The following is a 22,663-nucleotide window of genomic DNA, read 5'->3' as shown; positions in this document are numbered from 1 at the left end:
TAGTAATAAGGTGGCGCTGTTATGGAAACTGAAACAGAATAACTGGATCAGTGATTTCTTCTGAAGAGAAGTTAATTCCTCTTGATTAATACAAATAATTCGAATTATGACCCACCACCAACATACAATACTACTTCTTTTCATTTGATCCAATTCACATTTGTTACTTTTATATCTTTAAACAAGTATAGTATACAATCATATCAGTTAAGGAGATACGGTAACTCGTGGGAATGTTATATTCAAGGCACCACATAAATGACCATAATTTATATAGTTACAAATGAGTTAGGGTTTTGAAGAGAATAGCGAATTTTGCTATTCTCTTCAAAACCCTAACTCATTTGTAGTTCTGTGTTAACTATATAAATTATGGTCATTTATGTGGTGCCTTGAATATAACATTCCCTCCGGCCTCCAACATTAATCTGTTTTCAAAACAAAACAGCCGGAGAGGGAGTGCGTATTTGATTGTACAGAAATTCGCATGCACTAAATAAATATAAACCTATTCATGCTGTCATATTACTCTCCTTCTATATGAATTTTGATTGCCCCAATAAATCTTTTTTTTTCTTGTTGAAAATATTGATTTTAAATGCTTTCGAACATTTGATATATTATTTGAATCAAGAGGCCTGTGCCAAACAACGAATCGCAATTAAAAGAAAAGAGCCTAAAAGAAAAGTGCCCCAAAACGAAGTCTTAAACATGATCATGATTGTCGTAACATGCATCAATGGAGACCACAGGATGGTCACTAGATGCGTCGTTATTGCTTTAGTCCTGTTCCTCAATCAGCGGGTTTATTTCCATTGCTCAGAGCTAAGAGAGAGAGAGAGAGAGAATGAGGGGGGGGGGGGGGATAGAAGGGGGTAGAGAAACGGGCATGAGAATATATTTGCCGGTTGGTTCGCATTAAACTTTTTTTTTTTAATCATGATTCAAACATATTCGTATAACAATAATCAAATGATAAATAGGCCTATAAAGTGTATTTTTTAAAGATGGTATGGACACCCCACCCCAATACTCAACAATTATGGGTAGCATAATGAGACACAGATTTTTTTCTCGAATTGCCATGAATATCTTGAAATGATTAAGACATTTCGTTTTTCTTTCCGCCTGTATTAATTCTGTGAAAAAAAAAACAGTTTTCTTCCACACTTTTTTTAGAATGAAAATATTTATTAAAACGATTTTAGCCTGCTCGCAGTTTTCAAAAATAAATAAATAAATAAAACAGTAGCCCTGAACCAGTGGCGTAATGAGCCAAACATATTAAAGGGGCCAGATATGGCGTAATTTATCAAAAGTTGCGAGCGAGCGAAGAGTGGGGAAAATTTCTACATTTTATAAAAATTCAGTTTTTTGATAGATTTTGACATAATATTCTGAAAATTATATCATATTTTACTCTTCTCTCTTTTATTTTCTTTCCTTTTTTGTCTTTTTTGTTCGTCGTGAAAAGTTTGTGAGGGCAAGCGCCCCCCTATCTGCACGCCACTGCCCTGAACTTCAGTGGCATTAGAATTTCTACTAACTCGTCTACGGAGAGGATAGGAATGCTGATAAAATTCCATTTGTGCCTGCGCTGTCTTATTGAGCGAGCATGTACTCTTTCAGTAAATCTTATAAATTTCTTAGGTAATTTTCCTTTGGAGCAACTAAAAAACACGATTTAACATTTTATTAGTCATCAATAGGGGTGATACAAAACAATGACATTATTTCGGGTTTTTGAATCTGGTAATTTGGGGTTCAATAATAATTCGTGAATTGCTATGCTTTTTTGTGATATTGTTGGACTTGAATCATCTGGAATACTGCTTCGTCATAATTATCATCAAACCAAGTCTCTTCCAAATTACAAGGATGCTTTATAACTCCATTAAACACTTTCAACATAGTGTTTAAGAACTCTTACTGAATAAAGACCGGATTCCTGTGGACTTCTGCCTGCATGGACCGTGGCACATGGTTCACCTTCCTAATAAAAATACACAGAAAAGAACGAAACATGAGAAATAATGCACATACACGAAAAGGGGCTTAAGAAGAGAAAGGGAAAACAAATACATAAGAAGAAAAAATAGCCTTGTTAATGCAAAAAATGAAATAGATTAGGTGACGTTCGTCAAAATCTTAGAAAAGTATTTTTGCGTCATTTCTAGTAGTGCATACATCTTGTGGCACTTGGCATGCTTGGGGAGGTTGGCGCCCCTGAAACATCAACACTACATTTGAAAACAATTGTAAATCTAAGATTTTATTTTAAAAAAAATGTCAGCTTTAAAAGTAAAAGAAAAACTTCATCAAGCCAACCTTGGTGGCTCGGCTCCCTCGCAAGCATGAACATTTCCCCAAATACAAGAAGACCACAATGTTGCGTAGCCACCTAGACGTGGTAGGTCCAGAAGGGGGGGGGGGGCACGGGCCGGCTGTGCCCCCCCCCCTCTGGATCCGCCAGTGGGTAGGTCCATGACTCTACCAACCATACCCACTGTACAAGGTAACGCACCTACTTGTTGGCCTCTTTGGCTTGCAGATAAGACTAACGGTGACCACCAGAACAACGATCAGGACTACTGACCCTACACCGATCCCGATGATGGCGAACCTCGAAAGACCTGCACAAAAGATAAAATCCACCACTTACTAATCAAGCAGAATGACTGGCCCATCTGAAATGAAACACTTTGACTAGAAATTAGACATTCAAATGTCGTTACCATGATTATGAATGTTGATCTTCAGGTAACGTATTTGAATATTTTGAACATTCTGTAAATGTTTCTGATAACGAAATATCATCCATTAAAAAAAGCTAACAATTTTTTAGAGGGTTTGAAGAGCTTACGACAACCCAAATGTTGTTGGTATATTTGTTGAATAAGGAGATGGCTCAATATCATGGACTAACTCTTCTCCAAAGATGATCATTAGTAACCGGCATATTACTTTGATTGAATTGAGAAAAAAAATGATGTAATCATGATGGTAGAACTTATTTCCATTTTAAAACATTCTGTGAACGTGGCGATGGAGGCTTTTCTGAACTATATGGCGTCACGCAAGGCTCATGCAGTCCTCGGTCCAATAATTTTCGTTCTAGTTCTCTCGGGAACATACCATGGCTACTTTGATGTGGTGCTTGATCATTCAGGGAAATGTGTCTGTAAACAAAATCATGCTTCTGGGCTGATAACACTTAGCTATGTTAAAGATTTGGTGTCCGAAATTGGAAGGAAATAAACTATAGCCGTAGCTATAAGAGAATAACCACCCTTTTCTCTGGTATCCAACCACGGATGATGATAACAAAAACTTCTTGAAACCTGTCCTTAGTGATGAAAACCTAAATACATTAGTTATTTAAGAAAATGTATCCGTGTACTCCTTGATGAGAATGGTGTATTAATTTTATTTTTTTACCAGTGGAACTGGTTGGGAACATTTCGCAGGTATGTAAGACTGCTGTACCATCATCATCATTATTATTGTCAAAAACATTATCGTCATTAGTTAACTTTAAAAAGAGTTAAGGGTAGGCATGGTAGGCCCCCGGGGGGGGGGGCACTCGACCAATAAAGTGGTAGGGGTGTGCCGCGGGCGAGACAAAAAACGGGGGCCTTGGAGCGGGCTCATTGTAAAAAGGAGGGTCCTCGGAATGGGCTTCGGAACTACAAATGTTTGTGAAAACGGGGGTCCTTGGAACGGGTCGCCTGCGTGCGAGTGCGTATGCATCCCTATGGAACGTACTTGCAGCTAGCCCGGCGGCACGACTGACGGGCGCGCTAGCGCAGAGGCGATGGTCGGACAGCGAGCTGCGGCCGCTTTTCACCAAAATTGCGACCGGAACGGCGTAACGGAAAATATGCGAAGCCCTGGAGCGGATTTTTTTCTTCTTTTTTCTCGAGAAGAAGAAAATGCTATGCTCTGGAGCGGCTTTCTTTGTTCTTTTTCTCAATAAGACAAAAATGCTATGCCTCGGAACGGAAATTTGAGTGTAAAAATGGGGGTCCCCTCCGCGGCACATACCCACTATGCATTATATACTGAGTGCCCCCCCCCCCCCGGGGGTAGGCCTATGTTTAAGATATGAATAGACTCTGGCCGAGGTCCTACTCACCAAGTCCGATTGGCGCTCCTTCGGTGGGGCTGTTTTCGTTTGTCGTCATCTCCAATGTGACGTCAGCAGTCACAGTCAGCTTCGGGGAGGAATGGAAGGTTCCTGTGACACCCTCCTTTGTTACGTCAGTGGTCATACCCGCTGTTGTCTGCGTGGATGCCAATTCATCGCATGTTGGGATTTCGCCATCACTCCACGAACCATTTGATAAGCAGGTTAAGTTGACCTCGTGACTCAATTCGAAACCCTCATTGCACACGAATCTGGCCACACCTCCAGGGACGTAGACAGTAACGATAGCACTCCCATTCAGAGGGTCGGGAAGAGATGGGCAACCCACTAAAGATAAGAAGAAAATATATATACTGCAAAAACTCCGGTGTTGATTTAACACCAGCCCGGAATCTATATATGTCCACACCAGAGAAGTATTGAAAGAACACCAGTTTGGAATCAAACCGATGCTGTTTTAATTCTAATTGGTGTTGTATAAACACCTAGCTGGTGTTAGACCAAAAGGATACTGGTGTTGTTTAACACTTCTCTGGTGTGGACATATATAGATTCCGGGCTGGTGTTAAATCAACACCAGAGTTTTTTGCAGTGTAGCTCCCGAGACAAGGGATTCGATAAAACCAGACCAATACGATATAAGCTAATAATTATAAGGTAATAGGGCGAGCTGGAATTTCAAAGGTAATCTGGATAATATACAATCTCCCCATCTTCGTTTTGGAAAGCTGAGGAACCCGGTGGAAGTGATGGTATTTTTTATTTCTCGTACATCCCAGTAAGAAACTAATAAATACTAATTAAGACACAAATGCATGATGAATTCACTGACAAAAAAATCATGGTGTATGAAGTTTTAAAATGACAACGACTTCTTCTTTTCAAGACTGTGCTACACAATAACGATAGTACGCGGAATGCATTTTCAGCCTAATAATACACAATAAAAACACACTTTTATCAAAAATAGTACGCTGTGTGTCTAGCGTTTCTTCTTTGGGGATTTGGAGAAGGTAGTGACGTTGACCAATAAGGCCACCTTACGAAAAATGTATTAAGAAAGAGCAACCAAACTTGCTCAATACATACATAAAACCAATCAACGTAGAAGCAAAGAAGACATGAGCTAGTCTTTTCGTTAACCTGTGCATTTTAGAAGTCCATCCCCGCCAATGGTATTGTTGCAGTGAATTGACACAAGGTGCAGCGTGACATTATGAAATATATATATATATATATATATATATATATATATATAATACATACCGAATACTGCTCTGTTATGGACTGCTTGCTCATACTGCGAAAGTGACGCCACCGAATTCTGAGCGAAGCTCTGCGACCCTGTCGTCTGAAAATCGAAGATACAAATCTCGTTCGTACCGCAGACCTCTTCCACAAGACTTTGGTTGACCGAAGGGTTGAGGACATACTCGAAGACAGGAATGTAATCTCGGTCGGTGTGAGATTCGTGGTCCTTGCCCGGTTCGTAATAGAACAAAGATTCTGCCGAGTCGATTTCCCCTGTTATGGTTATCAGATTTAACAATAAAAAAAGTGATCTAGACAATCGATCTTAAAATAAGAGTTTGTAAATCTATGATCTTAATCGGAGGATGAATTATTGCTTTACACCTTCACATCGATATATGCAGGTGTATAGCGTTCTACAAATGTGATAAGGGTAACTCTTTGGAGTTGGATATCCAAAAAGTGAGGAAACAGCCCGGGGAAACAGGGTATATTTTCAAATTCACCAAATTTCCTTTCGGATATGCTTTTCTAAACATCTGTCTGGATTTTCTAGAAATCTAGAATTCCTTGATCAAATAGTAAAAATTGCGGACAACACATTAGGATAAACATTAGTAGGGTATAGTTTTTACTATAAAAACGCTTTTAGGTTGGAAAACGCTATTTCGTGTTTGCAATTAAAATTACTGAAATTTAATGATAGATTCAGTGAGTGATCCTTACACAGCATTCCAAACTGGTAGTGCAACTCTTCCGTTGTCGAGTTGGGTGACAGTAAAGTTCCATTAGGAGTTAGAAAATCATCGCTGGAATTGCCATTCCAAGTACCCATCAATCCTTGCGTCTGACCCAGGAAGGATTCCGGGGCTACAAGAAGAATGCTCATGGCCCCTTCCGAGGCTTTCATAGTCAGTCCTACCCCTTGGTCAAAAGTTACAACAATTCCATCTGATGTGATGTTGCGACCGGTTACCGAGACACCTAGAAAGGCACAGATGAAACGGATGAAATTCAAAATTTATGACATGGAAAACAAAGATCTGCCCTATAATAAGAGCTCAAATGTAAAGTCTAAAGACTTTTGAAGTAAACCCTCAGGCTGACTATGTCCTCCGATTCCAATAAGATTAAAAGGGTTCATCAAGGGCCTGTTATACAAAGTTATTGATCAATCGGAAAAAAATGACGATCCACTCAGGGTCGGAAAGCAGTAGATGGCAGGTTCGAATCCCACTGTTTCCAATTTTTTCTGACTTATGATTTTCATTACAGATCGAGCATGCGATCTTAAACACATAGGAGTAATGCCGAAAATTTGTTTGCAAAGTATAATTTCCTCCTATTAAAGCCTCTTTATTCACTACCCATGGTTCTTGTTTCAAACATCAGGACCAAGACAAAAAAAAAAAAGGAAAGAGAGAAGGAGAAATGTGATTTTTTTTCAGAATATTATGTCAAGATCTATCACAAAATTGGAATGCAATAAAATGTAGAAATTTTTGCTCGCTCGCAGCTTTTTAAGAATTTAGGCCAAAACGCCATATCTAGCCCCCTAAAATAGGTTTGGCTCATTACGCAACTGCAAAATCCTGATCATGAACTTAATATTTATCCGCACTTACATTAACAGTATTTCTATCTGAATCGCATGACTTGAATATGGTAAGAAAGAATATCGGCCTCTCAAATATTCGAGAACAATGGTAGCACAGTATCAAATAAATTATGCATGATGATATCTACCTGAAAATGACCATCGAGAAGCTTGATCAAAATCGATTCTCGTGAAGTTTTGACCACCTTCAGCCACTCGCACATACGCGTCAAGAACCCTTCGCTCATTGGTCTGAACATGGATAATATCACTATCGCCGAAGCGTGCTGCCATGGCAACAAACACTGTTGCACCAGACACTCCTACGATAAAAAAGGTACAGTAAGAAAGCAAGTTGTTAGGTCACTAATCTTTTTACAGAGAGTTAGTGTGGACTTAAAAGCAGGGGCCGCGGAACGGTTTTCAAAGTGGGGGGGCTGAGCCAAAAGTGTGTGTGGGGGGGGGGGGGCTGACCATGCTAAAAATCACAATCATATGGTCATTTTTACGTTTTTGTACACGGTTTTTTAAAAAAGTGGGAGGGCTGAAGCCCCCCCCAGCCCCCCCGGTTCCGCGGCCCCTGAAAAGGTGAACGGGAAAGTAACAGTGGCGTACCTTGAAGACCTCGTCAGGAGCAACCTTTTTCGGACAACTTAAAAATATAAAAAAGAGGTCAAAGGTCACCACCATCAAAGAAAAACCCCTGACAACTTACAAAAATCATCAAAATTGTACCCCTCGGGTACGATATTAGTAGCATGAAGTGAGTGTAGTGTGGTAATGTGTATATTCAGATCATTATCGGGGTATCACGTGATCATTTCGACCAATACATTTTACCTTTTTTTCTGAAATGCAACTGATTTTATGAATATAGGCCTACAGTATGCTAATGTTAGTGGAAACATAAACTTGAACTGATAAGATATCTTATAACTTTCGAACCTTCGAGTGGAGCCGTTCTTGCTTGTAATACGAAGGTGCCATTCAAAGCCGTCATCATAGTAAATTCGCCGTAACCGTTGAAAGTGTACGTAGTCGAGTCAGTGGTTGAAATATGCGGATCTCCATTACCCAATGCTGTATAATAGTAAGATGAGGAAGAGATAGAGATAGAAAGGGATGGAGATGGAATTACAAAACGATAGTCTTTTCAGAAAAAAAGAGAACGCCAGTATTTTATTTCATAGTTCTCTCTTGGGAGGATATCAATGGAAATTAAGAGAACACTGTAATTTTATAAATGTTTTGTTGGTTTTCTATAATCTTTTTTATTCAGAGCCATTTCCAAAGACAATAACAGAGACACTATTTTTTCTGATCTTGAAGACTATTGAGAGATCCTACCATAGTTTTCGTTATTTCTTAGGAATCCCCACAATGTTGAATGGAGACCAACTACCTAGGACATGTTGGATAGATTGTTAATATCTTGGTGACTGTTAAAGAGTTCTTTGGGTTCTCTCTTAAGGATCTCTATACAGCAAAAACTGTGGTGTTAACCGGTGTACATAGAGGACCACACCAGTTATTTTACACCGGTGTTAATTTGACAGTGTTATTTTAACACATATAGGTGTTATGGAACACCATTGTTTGTTACATTTACACTATTTGGTGTTATGGTAAATCTCGAGGGTGTAATTTTAACACCTCAGGGTGTGGTCCTCTATTAACACCAACTGGTGTCAGTTTTAACACCACAGTTTTTACAATGTACGGGAGGGAAATTCACAGGAGATGATTGATTTAGATTTAAGAAATCCAGTCATTTTTATTGTTTGAGTTTTTAGGGTCTGAACTTTTTAGGATGGAAGCAAACTAACAGGGGAAGGAGGTTGATATATTAATGACTTTTAAGAAATGCGGCAATTTTCATTGTATGAGTTGTTTCTTAAGGGATCTCCATTATATAGAATTTAAGACAATTACCTGGGGAATGTGGTTTATATCTTTGTCACTTTTAAGAAATCCTGCAATTCTTATATTTTGAGTTGTCTCTTAAGGGTCTCCACTATGTAGAATGGGAGCCAATTACCGGGGGAGGTGGTTGATGCCTTTTCATAATTTTCATGATCTTTCTGACTTTTACGAAATCTGGCCATTTTCTTTCTTTGGTTTCCGCCTAAGTATCATTCTCCACTATATACAATTTAGGCCAATTGCGTTGGAAAAGTGGTTGACATATTCATGATCTTTGTGACTTTCGGCAATACTGTCATTTTCATTTTTTTTTTTTTTTTTCTCATCGTCGATATACCCACTATGTAGAATGGACCAATTACCTGGAGGAGGAGGTTGATATCCGTTACAAGTTTGGGACCGTCTCAGCAATCCATAAAGGAAACATGCAGGATCCTGCAGAACACCTGAAGCACAACAGTATCTCCACGGTAAGATGTCGGCGAGGTAGTGCGACAGGTAAGGGACCTGGATGTCGATGGTCGTGATTTAAGAGAACATGTTTTACTGACTTCAAAGACGTAAAATAGCCTTAAAACGGACATACTGAAGCTTTTCAGCATGTACTTATCAGAGTAAAATCGCATGCGTGGAACAATACTGTTCATCCTGGTTTAAGCATTGACCTAGTTTCACTCACCTGCGCATGCTCGAGGCAGCATATTCAGCTTACAGACCCCATTTCGTGCCGCCAGAAAAAGTTTGAAAGAACTCGTGCGTTATTTTAGTTGCTTTTCTTCAATTAACGGCTGTTACTAAGCCTATTTTGATCACCTCGACTGCCAATCACAGTTCGTCGTTTAGCACCCGTTGTCTCTTTCGGTTTTATTATATGGTTTCGTAGATAGCGTTCTTTTCATTCATGCGGTTTTTCTCTGTTGAGTGCATTTCGTAAAGCTTTAAGTATGTTCGTTTTATAGGCTACAAACATTACTTCAAAGAATGACAAAATTATAACACAGAGAATATCATCGCTGCGTCGATGTCGGTAAGAAGTTTCGAATTTTTAATTAACATTCAATATTTCAGAACTAAATTTTAAAACCATTACTTAAACCAAGAAGGTGTAAGCCTGCTATATACGATAGTGACAAAAATGCGACAAAATCTAGAGAATTACCTGTTTTTCTATAATATATAGATCATTATGTACATGCGTACCAATGAAATTTGAAAGATCTCGGATAGGGTAAACTATCTTGTAACCATGGTAATACAGAGCTTGGATTAGACGGTGGTAGAATCTTTGAAGATTATCCCTTGGCCACTCATCCCAATGATTGTGTAAGGTCAGGTCTACTTTTTATTCCCAACTTTCATTCTTTTTTTTTCGAACGTACATAGTTTCACCAACATATTTCATAGTTGAGTAGTTTCCCTATGGAGTTGGTAGGGAGAGCGCTTGGATGCACCGCAATGTGGGTGCGTGAGGCCCATTTTGGGTGCGCATCGTATGTGCTTCTGTTTTCACTCAATTGATAATTAAAGGTTCCATGAAAAGCCTCAATGATTTACTGTTATTCGTTCGGGAAGAGGTTTTTAAGCACAAAACCATCAACTATTCGCCTTAAAAATATCACATTTTAATTTCAGAGCCAAATTTAAGGTCATATCTTGGCTATTTTTTAACCAATATGCCCCGCCCACCAAAAAAATCTCAGAACGGCATTCGGAGAAGCACGTGACCACTGACGTCACCTAAAGAAGAAAGTTGCAGTTCGCGAGATTGTTTTGCCCGCACGGTCTATGGGTTTCACGTGTGTAGTGTATTGTCTTTCAATCCTTGCGGTCGCCGTCGTCATTATTTATGAAACATACCTTCCCAGGTTCTTCATATGGGGCGACGCCCCCGTGATGGTAACGGTGACTGTAGCCTCCTCCAAGACTATTGAAGACGTTAATGATCATGCCACTATTATCATAGCAGCACTCCTGTCCACCTCCCATAGCACTGGAAAAAAATAGACGCCAATACGTAATTCAGATGCATACTGAAATTATAGATCTTGGACGCTATACGTCATGTTATTCACATGATGAATTATGTCTCTATAAACTAGTCTTTGTTAACTGCAATGGATTTAGCTAATCTACCATGTTTAAGTGTTTCAGTACTGCATGCAGAATGATGTAAAGGTGATTTTTTTTTATTTGTTACACACGTTAGTTTTTTTTTTCTTTTTAAAGACAATCGTTTCGTTAAGCAATATATTTTGCTGCGGAAATTAATTTCGCTGTCCGCATACGGCATTAAATGTATGAACCTTCTCCAGAGATTGTTTCCAGTGAAACCTGCAATCTCTCTGCTTGAACTGTGTACCTTTTATCATTGTCTGATAGATTCAGTCGTATCACGAACATTGACGAAATAAGAACTGGGGTCCGTTGCAGAGAGAGTTGTGTTTAAACGTAAGTCAAAATATCAATCGCAAGTCCAAAATGCGCGCTGTTGATTGGTTGAAAATCAAGTTGCGCATGATTTTTAGAGTTGCGATTGATTGCAACTCTTTCTGCAACGGGCCCCTGTTCTCTATGACAGTTTAAACTACAGTCACACCAACGAAATTGACTCTAACCGACCGACGGCATGTCGATTGGATTGGTACTGGCGTAATACGTTTAATCGGTCTGGGTCTGGTTTCGGCAGTGTGACTGCACATCATTACCTTGGCATGTCCGCTCGAACGCAATGAATAGCACCCGGTTTACTGATGCAGTTGCTTGGTGACCAAACACTTATATCGCACAGCGGATCCGGACTAAACCTTCCAACGTCGACCCGGGCTTGGTCAAGAGTACAGGGACAAGAAGGAGTTACGGACTGAAAGAAAAGACCAGCCAGAACTTCTGCCGCAGTCCACCGCAGGCAGGAGAACAGTTCGTCACCATTCAGCCACCAGAGAACATGGACCTCGCTCCAGATGGCAGCACGGTCATTTATTGAACTTGAAGATGATGGAAAATTGACACCGAAATAATATAGAAGATAGCAAGCACAGATTGTTAAACTAACGGATTAGAACCGGGCATACTGTTCGTATAATTTTATTGTATTTTGTGTGGGGGGGGGGGGTGGTATGGACATTAGAAATGATACATTTTTACAGTTTATCAATAAACTACGCCGTGATTGACCGTCTTTTGTCATGAATTAACAATTTTAGTAAAGTTGGAGGGGGGGGATGATAGTTTCTGACACTAGATCATAATAATTTTCATCAGCATTCTAGTTATCATTAGTTATCATTATTATCATGTTATTATCATCACTATTGTTACTTGTCGACCATCCATAGGTCGAATATTAGCCTAAATGTTATATACCCCTATTAAGTCGAATTTCTTCTAGGTCGAACAGATCTCTGAGGTCCCAATAAACCTGAAAATTCTACTTGGGCAAAGTCTATCTGTGTTATGATAATTTAAGTACGATTATCTTACTTTCCATTGTGCCCTTCGGATTCAATGACGCCAATAACACCGACGTCGAATTCGATCTCAGAGTCCGGTAACACCGATACGCTGTGGTAACCCAAGTGGTAGTCGACCCCCTGTGCCAGGGTTACCAGCGATCCAGCAAATTGGACACCGCCGTTGTCCTCTCTGTAGCCATATACAACGATATCGACTTCATCCACGCTTTCGAAGACGCCTGTGTTCCATCTGACCTCGAAATCGGATTCCCGTTGGTTGCTTTCCGTTACGGAGGAGTACACGTTATCAGGGACGTCCTCGACGCTGACTGAAATGGAAACAAGCGGTCACAGACCTAATGTATTGACGTCAGGGCGCCGCCATCTGAGAGGATGAAGCCACTGCCTTGCATGCGTTCGACAGGACGGTGATGTGCAACTGGCGTATTTTTGACAATTCTGAGGGCTATGATATGTATGACGTCAAGGTCGAATCGTCGAAATGATTTTGTCCACTTTTATTCACAAACTCTTAGATGAATCCTCGTACATAATGTAATATCATACGGGGGGGGGGGGGGGTGTTTCACAAGATTTGAATATGACTTAAGGCGACCGCACACCTTACGACTGGTCTGCGACCCGATTTTGGAACAAATCGCATTTTGCTCATTTTCTAAAGATGTGAATGGAACATATCATTTTATTTGAGGTTAAAATTACTTGTAATAATATTATAACCATTTTTAAAGATTGCAAGCCCTTATTTTGAAGTAAAGACCAACTTAGTTTCAAATCGTAGCCAATCGTACGACTGCTATGACGTCATTACGACTAGATATTAAATTCGCTTTTATTCTAAGAAGGATGATAGCATAGTCACAAATTTGTTCATAGGTATTCGTACGATGATTTAGAACATTACACAGTAATATATTCAAAGTCTCAATATTAGCATAAAATTCTACTACATTTTATTCTGAAATCGAGTCGCAGACCAGTCGTAAGGTGTGCAGTCGCCTTTAGAGTCGAACTTAAATGCCGACGCGTACATGATATGCAACGCAATATCTTATTGATCAATACGAAGTAGTGCGCGTCGATCTTGGCATAATCTGACCAATGCGAACATGCAGTTTATACGGCACAAAACTAGGCATTTAACTGCGACTCTAACATGTCTAAGTCGTACTGAAATCTTTGTGGAACACGCTCTGGTCAAATGTAGGACATTCTAGTCACATCATTAATAAAATAATGCCAGTTTTGATATAACCCTCTTGGTATAAACCCCACTAAAATTATCTCTATATATTTATCTTTAATTACTTCTGCATACATCTTAGTGATCAGCTAAAGCTAATTAATGGTTTAGGTGAATTAAGTTGAAATACCATCATTGTTTATTTTAGGAGATACAATTTTGGAAAAGGGGACAAAGTGATCCCCTTTAAAATTTTCGTCGCACTATTTATTTTCTTCCTTCGAATATTGCTTCATAATACGTACTAGGAAGACATACCATCGACTGGCTCATATCTCGTAGGATTGGCCGTTTTGGGATATCCCTCCCTCTTCGAAAGACAGATACAACAAGGGAAGAAGATTCATTCCCACTCTTTGTACATTTACTTACTTATTGTAAAAATGCCGGAGAAATCGAAACTGTCTCCGTCGTTGAGAGATACACGCAACGGAATTCGTCCGACTTTGTAGAACGTCGGCGACACGCAGAGGGCAATCTTCTCTGTCAAAAGTCTTCCGGAAGTCACGATTCCGTCAAAATCACATACAACGGTCGAGTTGAAGCAGGGTCCACTGATGAGCACCTGGGTTCCCCCGAGCATGGAGCCGACGAGAGGGAACAGGGAAATGTCGCCTACGAGGATGAAAAAAGGGACATCATTTCGGCAAAATGAGAGTGCAATGTTGTTATTTAGTTTTGGAGGATTCAAGGTGTCGTTTCACAAGTAAAATCGAGGCCCGTTGCTTTTGGTAGAAAAGAATATTGATGATGTTCCACTAATGTGGCTATGAAAAAAAAGGATAACATTTACCTGAGGTTGTACATTCTTGTCCCTGGATGTTGGAGTTATCAGTCCTGAAAACCCATCTTCCTGGAACACCGATGTTCGATGTCGTTTCGATGTCAACGACGTCCGCGGTTCGAGATGCAGGGACGCTGTAGAAGGTTACCCCATCACCAGCGTTAAATCCAACCTGTTATGCAGTTGATGATTAGGAAAATTATGTTGAATTTTTTGTGAATTGGGCGATTTGTGTATGTTATTCGTCCATGTATTCAGGCTTTGTCGTAGCCTATATTTTTTGCCCAAAGGGGGGGGGGGGATAACAAAATGAGGGCATCGAATTAAGAAAGGCGATTCCGACTTACCTGAGCTGGTATGCCACCAAGACCTGTCGATGGATCACCAGAGCTGGCAGTTCCAGTGGTCCAGTTGATATCGCCGTAGTTAAAGATGGCGAAGGAATAGCGGCCATCGGTTACAAGCACAGCCTGGAAAGAATTCCTCTGTACAAAATATCAGAATTCACATGTTTACAACATTCAATTTTTTCCAGCACGATAAACTCTAACAATACTTAAACAGCTTTATATGGTTTTAACATATTATATTCGAGTGTTAATGCATCAAAATATTGATTCCCGGAAGTTTGCATCTGACTTTATAAAATGTCTTTATCGTGAACGAAATATGGACTAGGGCAGAACTGAATGTCCAAAAGTAAAACATGTAAAATGCAATGGAACTGTTCTTAAGAGTTTGGTCACGTGGATATTTCACGACCTGAACTAACGCCATCCAAGGTCATGGCCTCTCTTTTTATTGGTCACAATACCCCTTTTCACTAACCTTGGACAATTCTTGTACCATTTTACGTTTCCCCATTTAGTCAGTAACAATGAAATGTGCCCCTTAAAAGTGGCCTTTCTGAAAAATATTGATATCAAGGCTTGATATTTTTATATCATTAAAACAAATTCAAGTAATTATGTTGCTGTACCTTTTGAAAAAGACATCCAATTGTTCAATCTTTTCAGTGTTTTAAATCTTATTATACAATTCAGGTCTATAGAGGTAATTACAATTGAGGTATCAGATGCACCGAAGAAGGCCACTCTGTCCCAAGTTGCAATGTACATCCACGATGACACAAAGTCTCTCATTTCGACGAAGGATGATCTGATGATGTCATCAGCTTCGATGAATATACCGTCGTCCTGGGCAAATCTTAAGACTTCTCGATAGGACAGAGTTCCGCCATTCGTGGTGTCCACATCTCCCCAGAATGGTGTCAATAGCCGTCGCCCATCGGCGAGAGGAAATGGGTCGGGTGTGAACTGAGAAACACTAATCAAGAAGGAGATTACGCCATTGTTGTTAACCTGCATCGATTGTTTAAAAGAGATCGGTAGTTTGGTTCGTGATGATGGAAAATATTGTGATATGATAGATAAATTCGTTAATCAGGGTTTAAAAAAGAGCAAGATCAGACAACTAATACTAAACACGCCATTAAGATTTTGGGAGAATTGGCTAAAAATGTACTAAAAAGAAATTTACCAGATATTGAAAACAACAGGCGCCAATAGAACAGTGCGATGTGGATCAAAACAACGATTGAAATTAGGAATACTCACTTTGTGGTAAGATATGTCAAATTCTTCACGTATCTGACAAATGTAGAAATTTGATGGCAAGGCTTAATATGGAGCAACTACCGCTACTGATCGAAGGAGGGAACGAGCTTTTTGTCCATTTGACATGTTTGACCTGATCTCAAGATATGATGCACTGGTCACTGACAAAATATGTAACTAATCACATGGCTTAATGAAGCCCACAGGAATGAATAAGCTTGGATACTTCATGGATACAAAGCGCTGCTATTATTACCCCGGCTTTAGCTCGAGCTACCATCACCGGCGCTCAGTGCATGCAATGAATTACTCCTGCCGGGTACCCATTCACCTCACCTGGGTAGAGTGCAGCACAGTGTGGATAAATTTCTTGCTGAAGGAAAATATGCCATGGCTGGGATTCGAACCCACGACTCTCTGATTCAAAGGCGAGAGTCAGAACCACTAGACCATGACGCACCCCTAGATAGGAGGAACTTACAAAGAGGCTGGTATGGTCATGATCAAAGAATGGGAACACCACTGCGATTGGTAGCTCGTCTGTGAAACGGTCATCGTTTGCGGGTAGGAAATCGTCCCCTTCGTCCGATCCGAACGGGAAGAAAAGACCTATTCAAAGAAGGAATGGATGGCATTACGCTACCAAACCCAAATAGTGACAATGACTATATGTAAAGGTCAGTTATGTTTTTTGTATTCTAGTCATATTTGACTAATTTCTCGACACATTTTACTAGAAAACAATTATTTAGTAAAAGAATATAGTAAGAAATATGACTAGACATTTATAGCTCACTACCAATCTAGCCATTTTAACTATTTTTTTCTTGGTATGTAGAGTGTAGATTGGCCCATTTATCCTGTTTATTAGGCCTACCCGACCAAATGAGTAACCAGCCATTAACGTAAATGATTCGTCGCTCAAATTTATTTGGGCTTGGCTGTTGTTCTTTTGCTTGCTTTGTTGTAATTCTGTATGCATATATTCCCATGAAGCAATAAAAACGCACAGCCATAAAAAGGGCAATTTTACATTTTGCAAATACAGACAAATCTGAAGGAATGATTCCGCAAACGAGTTCATGTACTTACAGTTCTCTTTTCTCAAGCGCAACTCCCATTAGATCATTAAGCCTTTGACATCTATAAACTGGGGAATAACAGCCTTATCAAAGATTAAAACTGTCACTGGTCGAACAGCAATTCCTTATGTTGACTTCTTTTCATCAACATTTTTTAAAATATTATAGCTAAACTTTGCACCTGACACTCCTTCCACAAATTGGCTGACATAAACCCACCTTTGTATTGAGTGTTGCTCCGAGATACTTTTATTATTGGTAAACAAAGTGATATTTGTCTTGGGGCATCATTAATTTTCGTAGATATATAGATAACCTCATGGCTATTAAAACCGTGGACTACAGCAAAGACTTATGCCACAGTTACACCAACGAAACCAAATCCGACCAATGGTGTATTACTGAAAAAGATGAAACATTTTTGATCGTCCTGGAATCGGTTCCGTTGGTGTGACTGTAACCGTACCTCGAATGCTCAAGACTCCTGTACACGTCTTGTTTAAGACGTCGTCACTGATGACTGCCACCACATCATGGGTCCCTAAAGAAAGTGTGCCTCCAGCTTCGATGCCTCCAGCTGTTAGGTGTACCTGGATCCCCCCTCCATCGTACCGATAACCTGTCAATATCTTCGTGATGTCACCAGGCAAGATATACTGGGTGAAAGTGTACGACTGTTGTCCAGGGCCTACCAGGACATCACTGTCTAGGTCTGGGCAGTTCACTGGTAGCTCGGTTACTGGAAATCAAAAGACAATGTCGATATCACAGTATTACTTGCAGAATTGATCGGACCAAGTAATGACATTGATAAGTCATACTTTAATAGTGGAAAAATAACATATGCACTTTTTTTAATTTTATCCGCTGAGTATTTCGTTTCAGATGCATTCGAACTCGAATTCCTCGAAAATGCATGGACGTAATTGCAATATACAAAACGACCAAGAATCTATACGACGTTATTTTATGTGAATGGAGTTGTGAATACATGCGGTTGTTTATATTAAAATACAATTCTTTGATTTATTTCTCCTAAAATTACTAATTCAAATTTTAGAATCTAAGTCGCTTAGAAAAAATAATAACTTTTAATGATTAAATGGTAAGGAAACCCCACAGTTTTTTAACTAGATGTAGATGTATAGGCCCATTCTTGTGATTTCATTTCTGTTTTAAACTCAAATTTGACCGAGCGTAACTATGTCAAGTAAACGGGACTGCATATAAATTGAATGCAGATACAAGGACAATAAGCTGAAATATATAAGCAGGAAATGAAAAAAAAAAGAATACTTGATATCATTTGTAGTAGGAGTAGAAGGTTTCAAAATTTTTACCAGAAAGTATTTTCAAGGTTGAAATTACCCACTTCGACTCGATCGCATCACCCCGGGCCATCCTTTTTAAGTTCTTAAAGTAACACACTCTCCCACAACCCCGGGGAAATTTTGATGGCAAAAATTTGTGGCACGAGTTTCCTTCCCCCAGAGGTCTGAAAACGATTTTCTAAGAAGTGGTGCTAATATCTTTTAATATTTGAAAAGCCCCCCGCCCCCTCACAAAAAAAATGTGAAGGCGATTTTCATTTTAAATAATGACGCGCGCAAAAAATAAAAAAGAAATTTAATCAAAATGAAGTGCATGTATTTTAGTCAAGAAATAATTGACAAGCACAAAAAGGATTTCCAGGGGGTGCTGCGAAGTTGCGAACCCCCAACACCCCCGCTTCCCAGGGCCATGGCACCCCTGAAGTTGAGCCCCCGCGAGATGTCTGTTCCCATATCGAGTGCGCCTGCTCTTTTGGGGGTTTGCCTATTAAGTATAGTAACGCAAATGGCTTGTTTGACCTTAACCCTTTGTGGTGGCCTACTTCCGTACATCGCATTCATGACATGATTACATGATTGTACATAGTGTAGTAGGTTTCACGGTACACCATGTATCTTTATCGGGCAAGTGTTGGTCCTGAAACGGACCACCCAATCTTTTGCATATAGGAATCATTGTCAGTATTCATGAATATATTTGGTACAAAGGAAGGAAGGAAACAAGTAATTCAAACATAAATATGAAACTGGAAGGTTTCAAAATGAAAACTTTGGAATAAAATCAAAGAACTATTATTTCCTTACCAGGGTGTCCTTTTCAGGACCAACACTTGCCCAAGAAAGATACATGGTGTACCGTGAAACCTACTACACTATTCTTCTTCGCCATGGAAACCTTTAGAAGTTACATGATTGTACATATGAGTAATGATGAAATAAAGTAAAGTAATTTTAATCACGTGGGTTTGTGACGTAGAACACACAGGTTTCCACGTTGTTACATAAATCACTAGCTATCAACGTCACAGCCGTGTCTCCTGGAGGATATATATGTCCACCAGCACCAATCTGGACATCATACGAAACCCCACTCGGGTCAAAATTTGAATCTGTGTAGGTGTAGGTAGACCCCGGCGACAGACCAAAGAAACTATTTACGAAATGCGGATGGGTGTTGACACTCTGACATGTCACAACCGGTGGAGTCGTGTCAGTGGCGCATGTGTTTCCATCTGCAGCAAAGAAAATTGAGAGAAAACAAAACATATTAAGAGAGTGTGTGTGAGTGGTGTGTGGGCGTGCGTAGTTTTATGTGTGTATATTGTATTGATCAGTAAATGATATGTTATTCCGATCTCTCTTCTCTTTACCTTTACCGCTTTTTCCTCTATTTCTCACCCTCCCTCTCCCTTTATTATTTTCTATCTCTCTTTTTACCCTACTGCTCGATATTGCTCGTTTTGACTATTCCATAGCATTGTATATTATTGTATTCAACTGTATCATAATGTATTATTCCAATCTCTCTTCCTCGATCCTACATATCTAATGCTTTTTCGTTTCTTTCACTCTTCCCCTCTCCCACTTCTTCTTTCCCTCTATTTCGCACTATCTCTCTCTATCTTACTGTGTACCATGTGAATGCATCCATCGTTGTTTGAATTTATTTGTAATGTATTTCAAATATTTAATGTTATAATCGTTATATTACTATCGAACAGTAATATAATAATGTAGTATGATTATAATGTATAATGTACTCTGATTTATGTATCATGTAATAATGTAAATTTAACCTGCCGGCCAACCTAATAGGTTGCCGGGCCTGGTTCTTGTTATTTTTTATCTTTAATAAAGACATGGTGTACTGATATAGTGAAAATGAAAATACATATTAATTATGAAAATGATATAAATAATAATGAGGAAGTTATTTCCAATACTACTACAACTCCTACTACTAATATTTTGGGCGATTACTACTACTACTACTACTACTACTACTTCTTCTTCTAGTAATACTTACAAAAAACTAATAGTAATGATGATAAAAATAGAATCAATAATGAAAGTAATTTAAATAATAATGATAAAACTAATTTCAATATTACTACTACTACTACTACTACTACTACTTCTACTACTACTACTACTACCATGTACTACTTCTACTTCTACTACTACTACTACTACTATTACTGCTACTACTACTTCTACTACTACTACTACTAACTACAACAAGAACTGCTACTACTAATGCAACTACTACTACTACTACTTCTACTACTACTACTACTATTACCACCACCACCACTACTACTACTACTACTACTACTACTACTACTATTACCACTACTACTACTACTAATAATAATAATACTACTACGACTACTACTACTTCTAGTACTACTTACAAAAAAAACTAATGTTAATAATAATAAAAAAAAATATCAATAATGCTTAGAATATAAATGAAACTGATAAAACTATTTCCAATACTACAATGCTTACTACTATTATTGTTGACTACTACCAATTCTACTTCTTCTAGTACTACTTACAAAAAACTTATAGTAATAATAATACAAACAAATATCAATAATGAAAATAATTGAAAAGGTAATGATAAAACTAATATAAATACTACTACTACTACTACTTCTACTACTACTACCACCACTACTTCTACTTCAACAAATACTACCACTTCTACCAATGCAACTACTACTACTACTATTACTTCTTCTATTAATACTACTACTACTTTTTCTTCTAGTACTACTGATAATAGAATTTATACAATTAGTAATGATTTGATTATAACTTAATACTTATGATAAAACTAATTATAATGATAATAACAATAAATATCAATAACGAAATAATATAAATGATGATAAAACTAATTTCCATACTACTTCTTCTACTACCACTTCTACTATAATACTACTACTACTACTACTACTTCTACTACTACTTCTACTACTACTACTACTACTAAACAGGTCCATTTAGCTTCAGCTAAACATCGGCATGTTTCTAAACTGTTATTGTTTAAAATTGGTAGTTTTTCCCGATATAGATACACTGTTAGAAAATTTCTACTTAAAAAAACAAAAATTCCTGCAGCAGAGTCTCGAGAACACTTGTAATCTTACTGCACTGTGTAATATCACATGCATTTGTGTAAAATAACATAAAATAGATATTTGGTGTATGTAACCTTACAAAGTTATTGTAATAAAACTGTTTTCCCCCTTTTAAAAAGAGACCTGTTCTGTAAAATTTTATAAGAATTGTATAAAATCTATCCTGTTTTAACCATTTACAGAATGATTTGGTCACTTCTTTCTGTAAAATCTGTATTCTAATTTTTCTTCTTTTAAATCTTCTATTTTTCTAACAGTGTAACTGGCTGTTCTTGTTAAATTAACAACGGGGCTAATTGAAATTATGTAACTGTATCTTACCTGATTGCTTAGCGACGGCAGAGATAATTGCTAGAAAGAAGAAAGTAGCGAGCTTATTCCGATTCATGGTTCCCCAATAACGTTTCCCGAAAACTCGATCGCAATGTTGTTCACATACGTATTTATAAGTCACTTCAGATTCCGTAATGTATTCCTTGTCGGTTTGCTTAACCGGGTATCTCCCTGCCTTGTTACGCGTCGCGATATATATTTGATCCTCACTTATGACTATATATCACACAATTTCCTTAAACCGAGATTATGGTCATTTATTTTCCTCAGGTAAGAAAGTATGAATTTTTACTTGTGTATAAGTATACGTTTGTTGGTATGAATGCTGTTTACTATGGAAACCAGAAATACTAACAAGTGACGTTGAAGGTGTCCCAACTTTTATTGATGTACTTTTACCATTCTTTAAACAAATAAAACCGAGATGTGTATCATAATATGATAAAAGTGATAACGAAATCCCTGTAGGCATACATCAAACAATGCAAATACAATTTCAGGATGAAATTAATACGAGCAAAGATCTTAAATCATGGTCTGTGAGTAGAGTTTAATAGACATGCTTATGTCTCATACGGGTAATAAACCACATGTCTATCTTTTTTTTTCAAAAAAAATCTTTTTATTAGGCATAAAATGCATAAATTTGATTGATGCTTGTATTTTTCCTTGTGTATAAGTATACGTTTGTTGGTATGAATGCTGTTTACTATGGAAACCAGAAATACTAACAA

General features: G+C 38.4%; 1 protein-coding gene across 1 annotated transcript; it reads right to left on the bottom strand.

Annotated features, from left to right (window-relative positions):
- Positions 1 to 581: 581 nt before the first annotated feature.
- LOC129281593 (sushi domain-containing protein 2-like) lies at positions 582 to 22,315 on the bottom strand. The gene is made up of 20 exons (XM_064113232.1): positions 21,918 to 22,315; positions 19,407 to 19,679; positions 17,583 to 17,855; positions 16,516 to 16,643; positions 15,480 to 15,779; positions 14,766 to 14,903; positions 14,428 to 14,590; positions 14,007 to 14,249; positions 12,399 to 12,699; positions 11,624 to 11,902; positions 10,776 to 10,908; positions 9,281 to 9,425; positions 7,941 to 8,075; positions 7,145 to 7,318; positions 6,125 to 6,382; positions 5,414 to 5,671; positions 4,136 to 4,474; positions 2,525 to 2,633; positions 1,931 to 1,993; positions 582 to 825 (listed from the first exon to the last, which is right to left on the bottom strand). Exons 1-20 carry the CDS (start codon positions 21,982 to 21,984, stop codon positions 807 to 809), a joined length of 3,798 nt encoding a protein of 1,265 aa, XP_063969302.1. The 5' UTR covers positions 21,985 to 22,315; the 3' UTR covers positions 582 to 806.
- Between the last annotated feature and the right edge of the window lie 348 nt (positions 22,316 to 22,663).

This window comes from Lytechinus pictus, chromosome 18 (genome assembly GCF_037042905.1).
Source record: "Lytechinus pictus isolate F3 Inbred chromosome 18, Lp3.0, whole genome shotgun sequence".
Lineage (NCBI taxonomy): Eukaryota > Metazoa > Echinodermata > Echinoidea > Temnopleuroida > Toxopneustidae > Lytechinus > Lytechinus pictus.
Note: the sequence above shows the minus strand (reverse complement) of the source record. Positions and strands in the feature narration are given on the sequence as shown.

Bases quoted from the DNA above. Each gene is read 5' to 3' on its own strand.
- LOC129281593 (XM_064113232.1), bottom strand. From the start codon at position 21,984: ATGAATCGGAATAAGCTCGCTACTTTCTTCTTTCTAGCAATTATCTCT. The intron at 14,250-14,427 runs GTAAATGTTATC...TCATCCTCGTAG, and splicing joins ACAAGAATGTACAACCTCAG to GCGACATTTCCCTGTTCCCT. The intron at 4,475-5,413 runs GTATGTATTATA...TCTTATCTTTAG, and splicing joins CCATAACAGAGCAGTATTCG to TGGGTTGCCCATCTCTTCCC.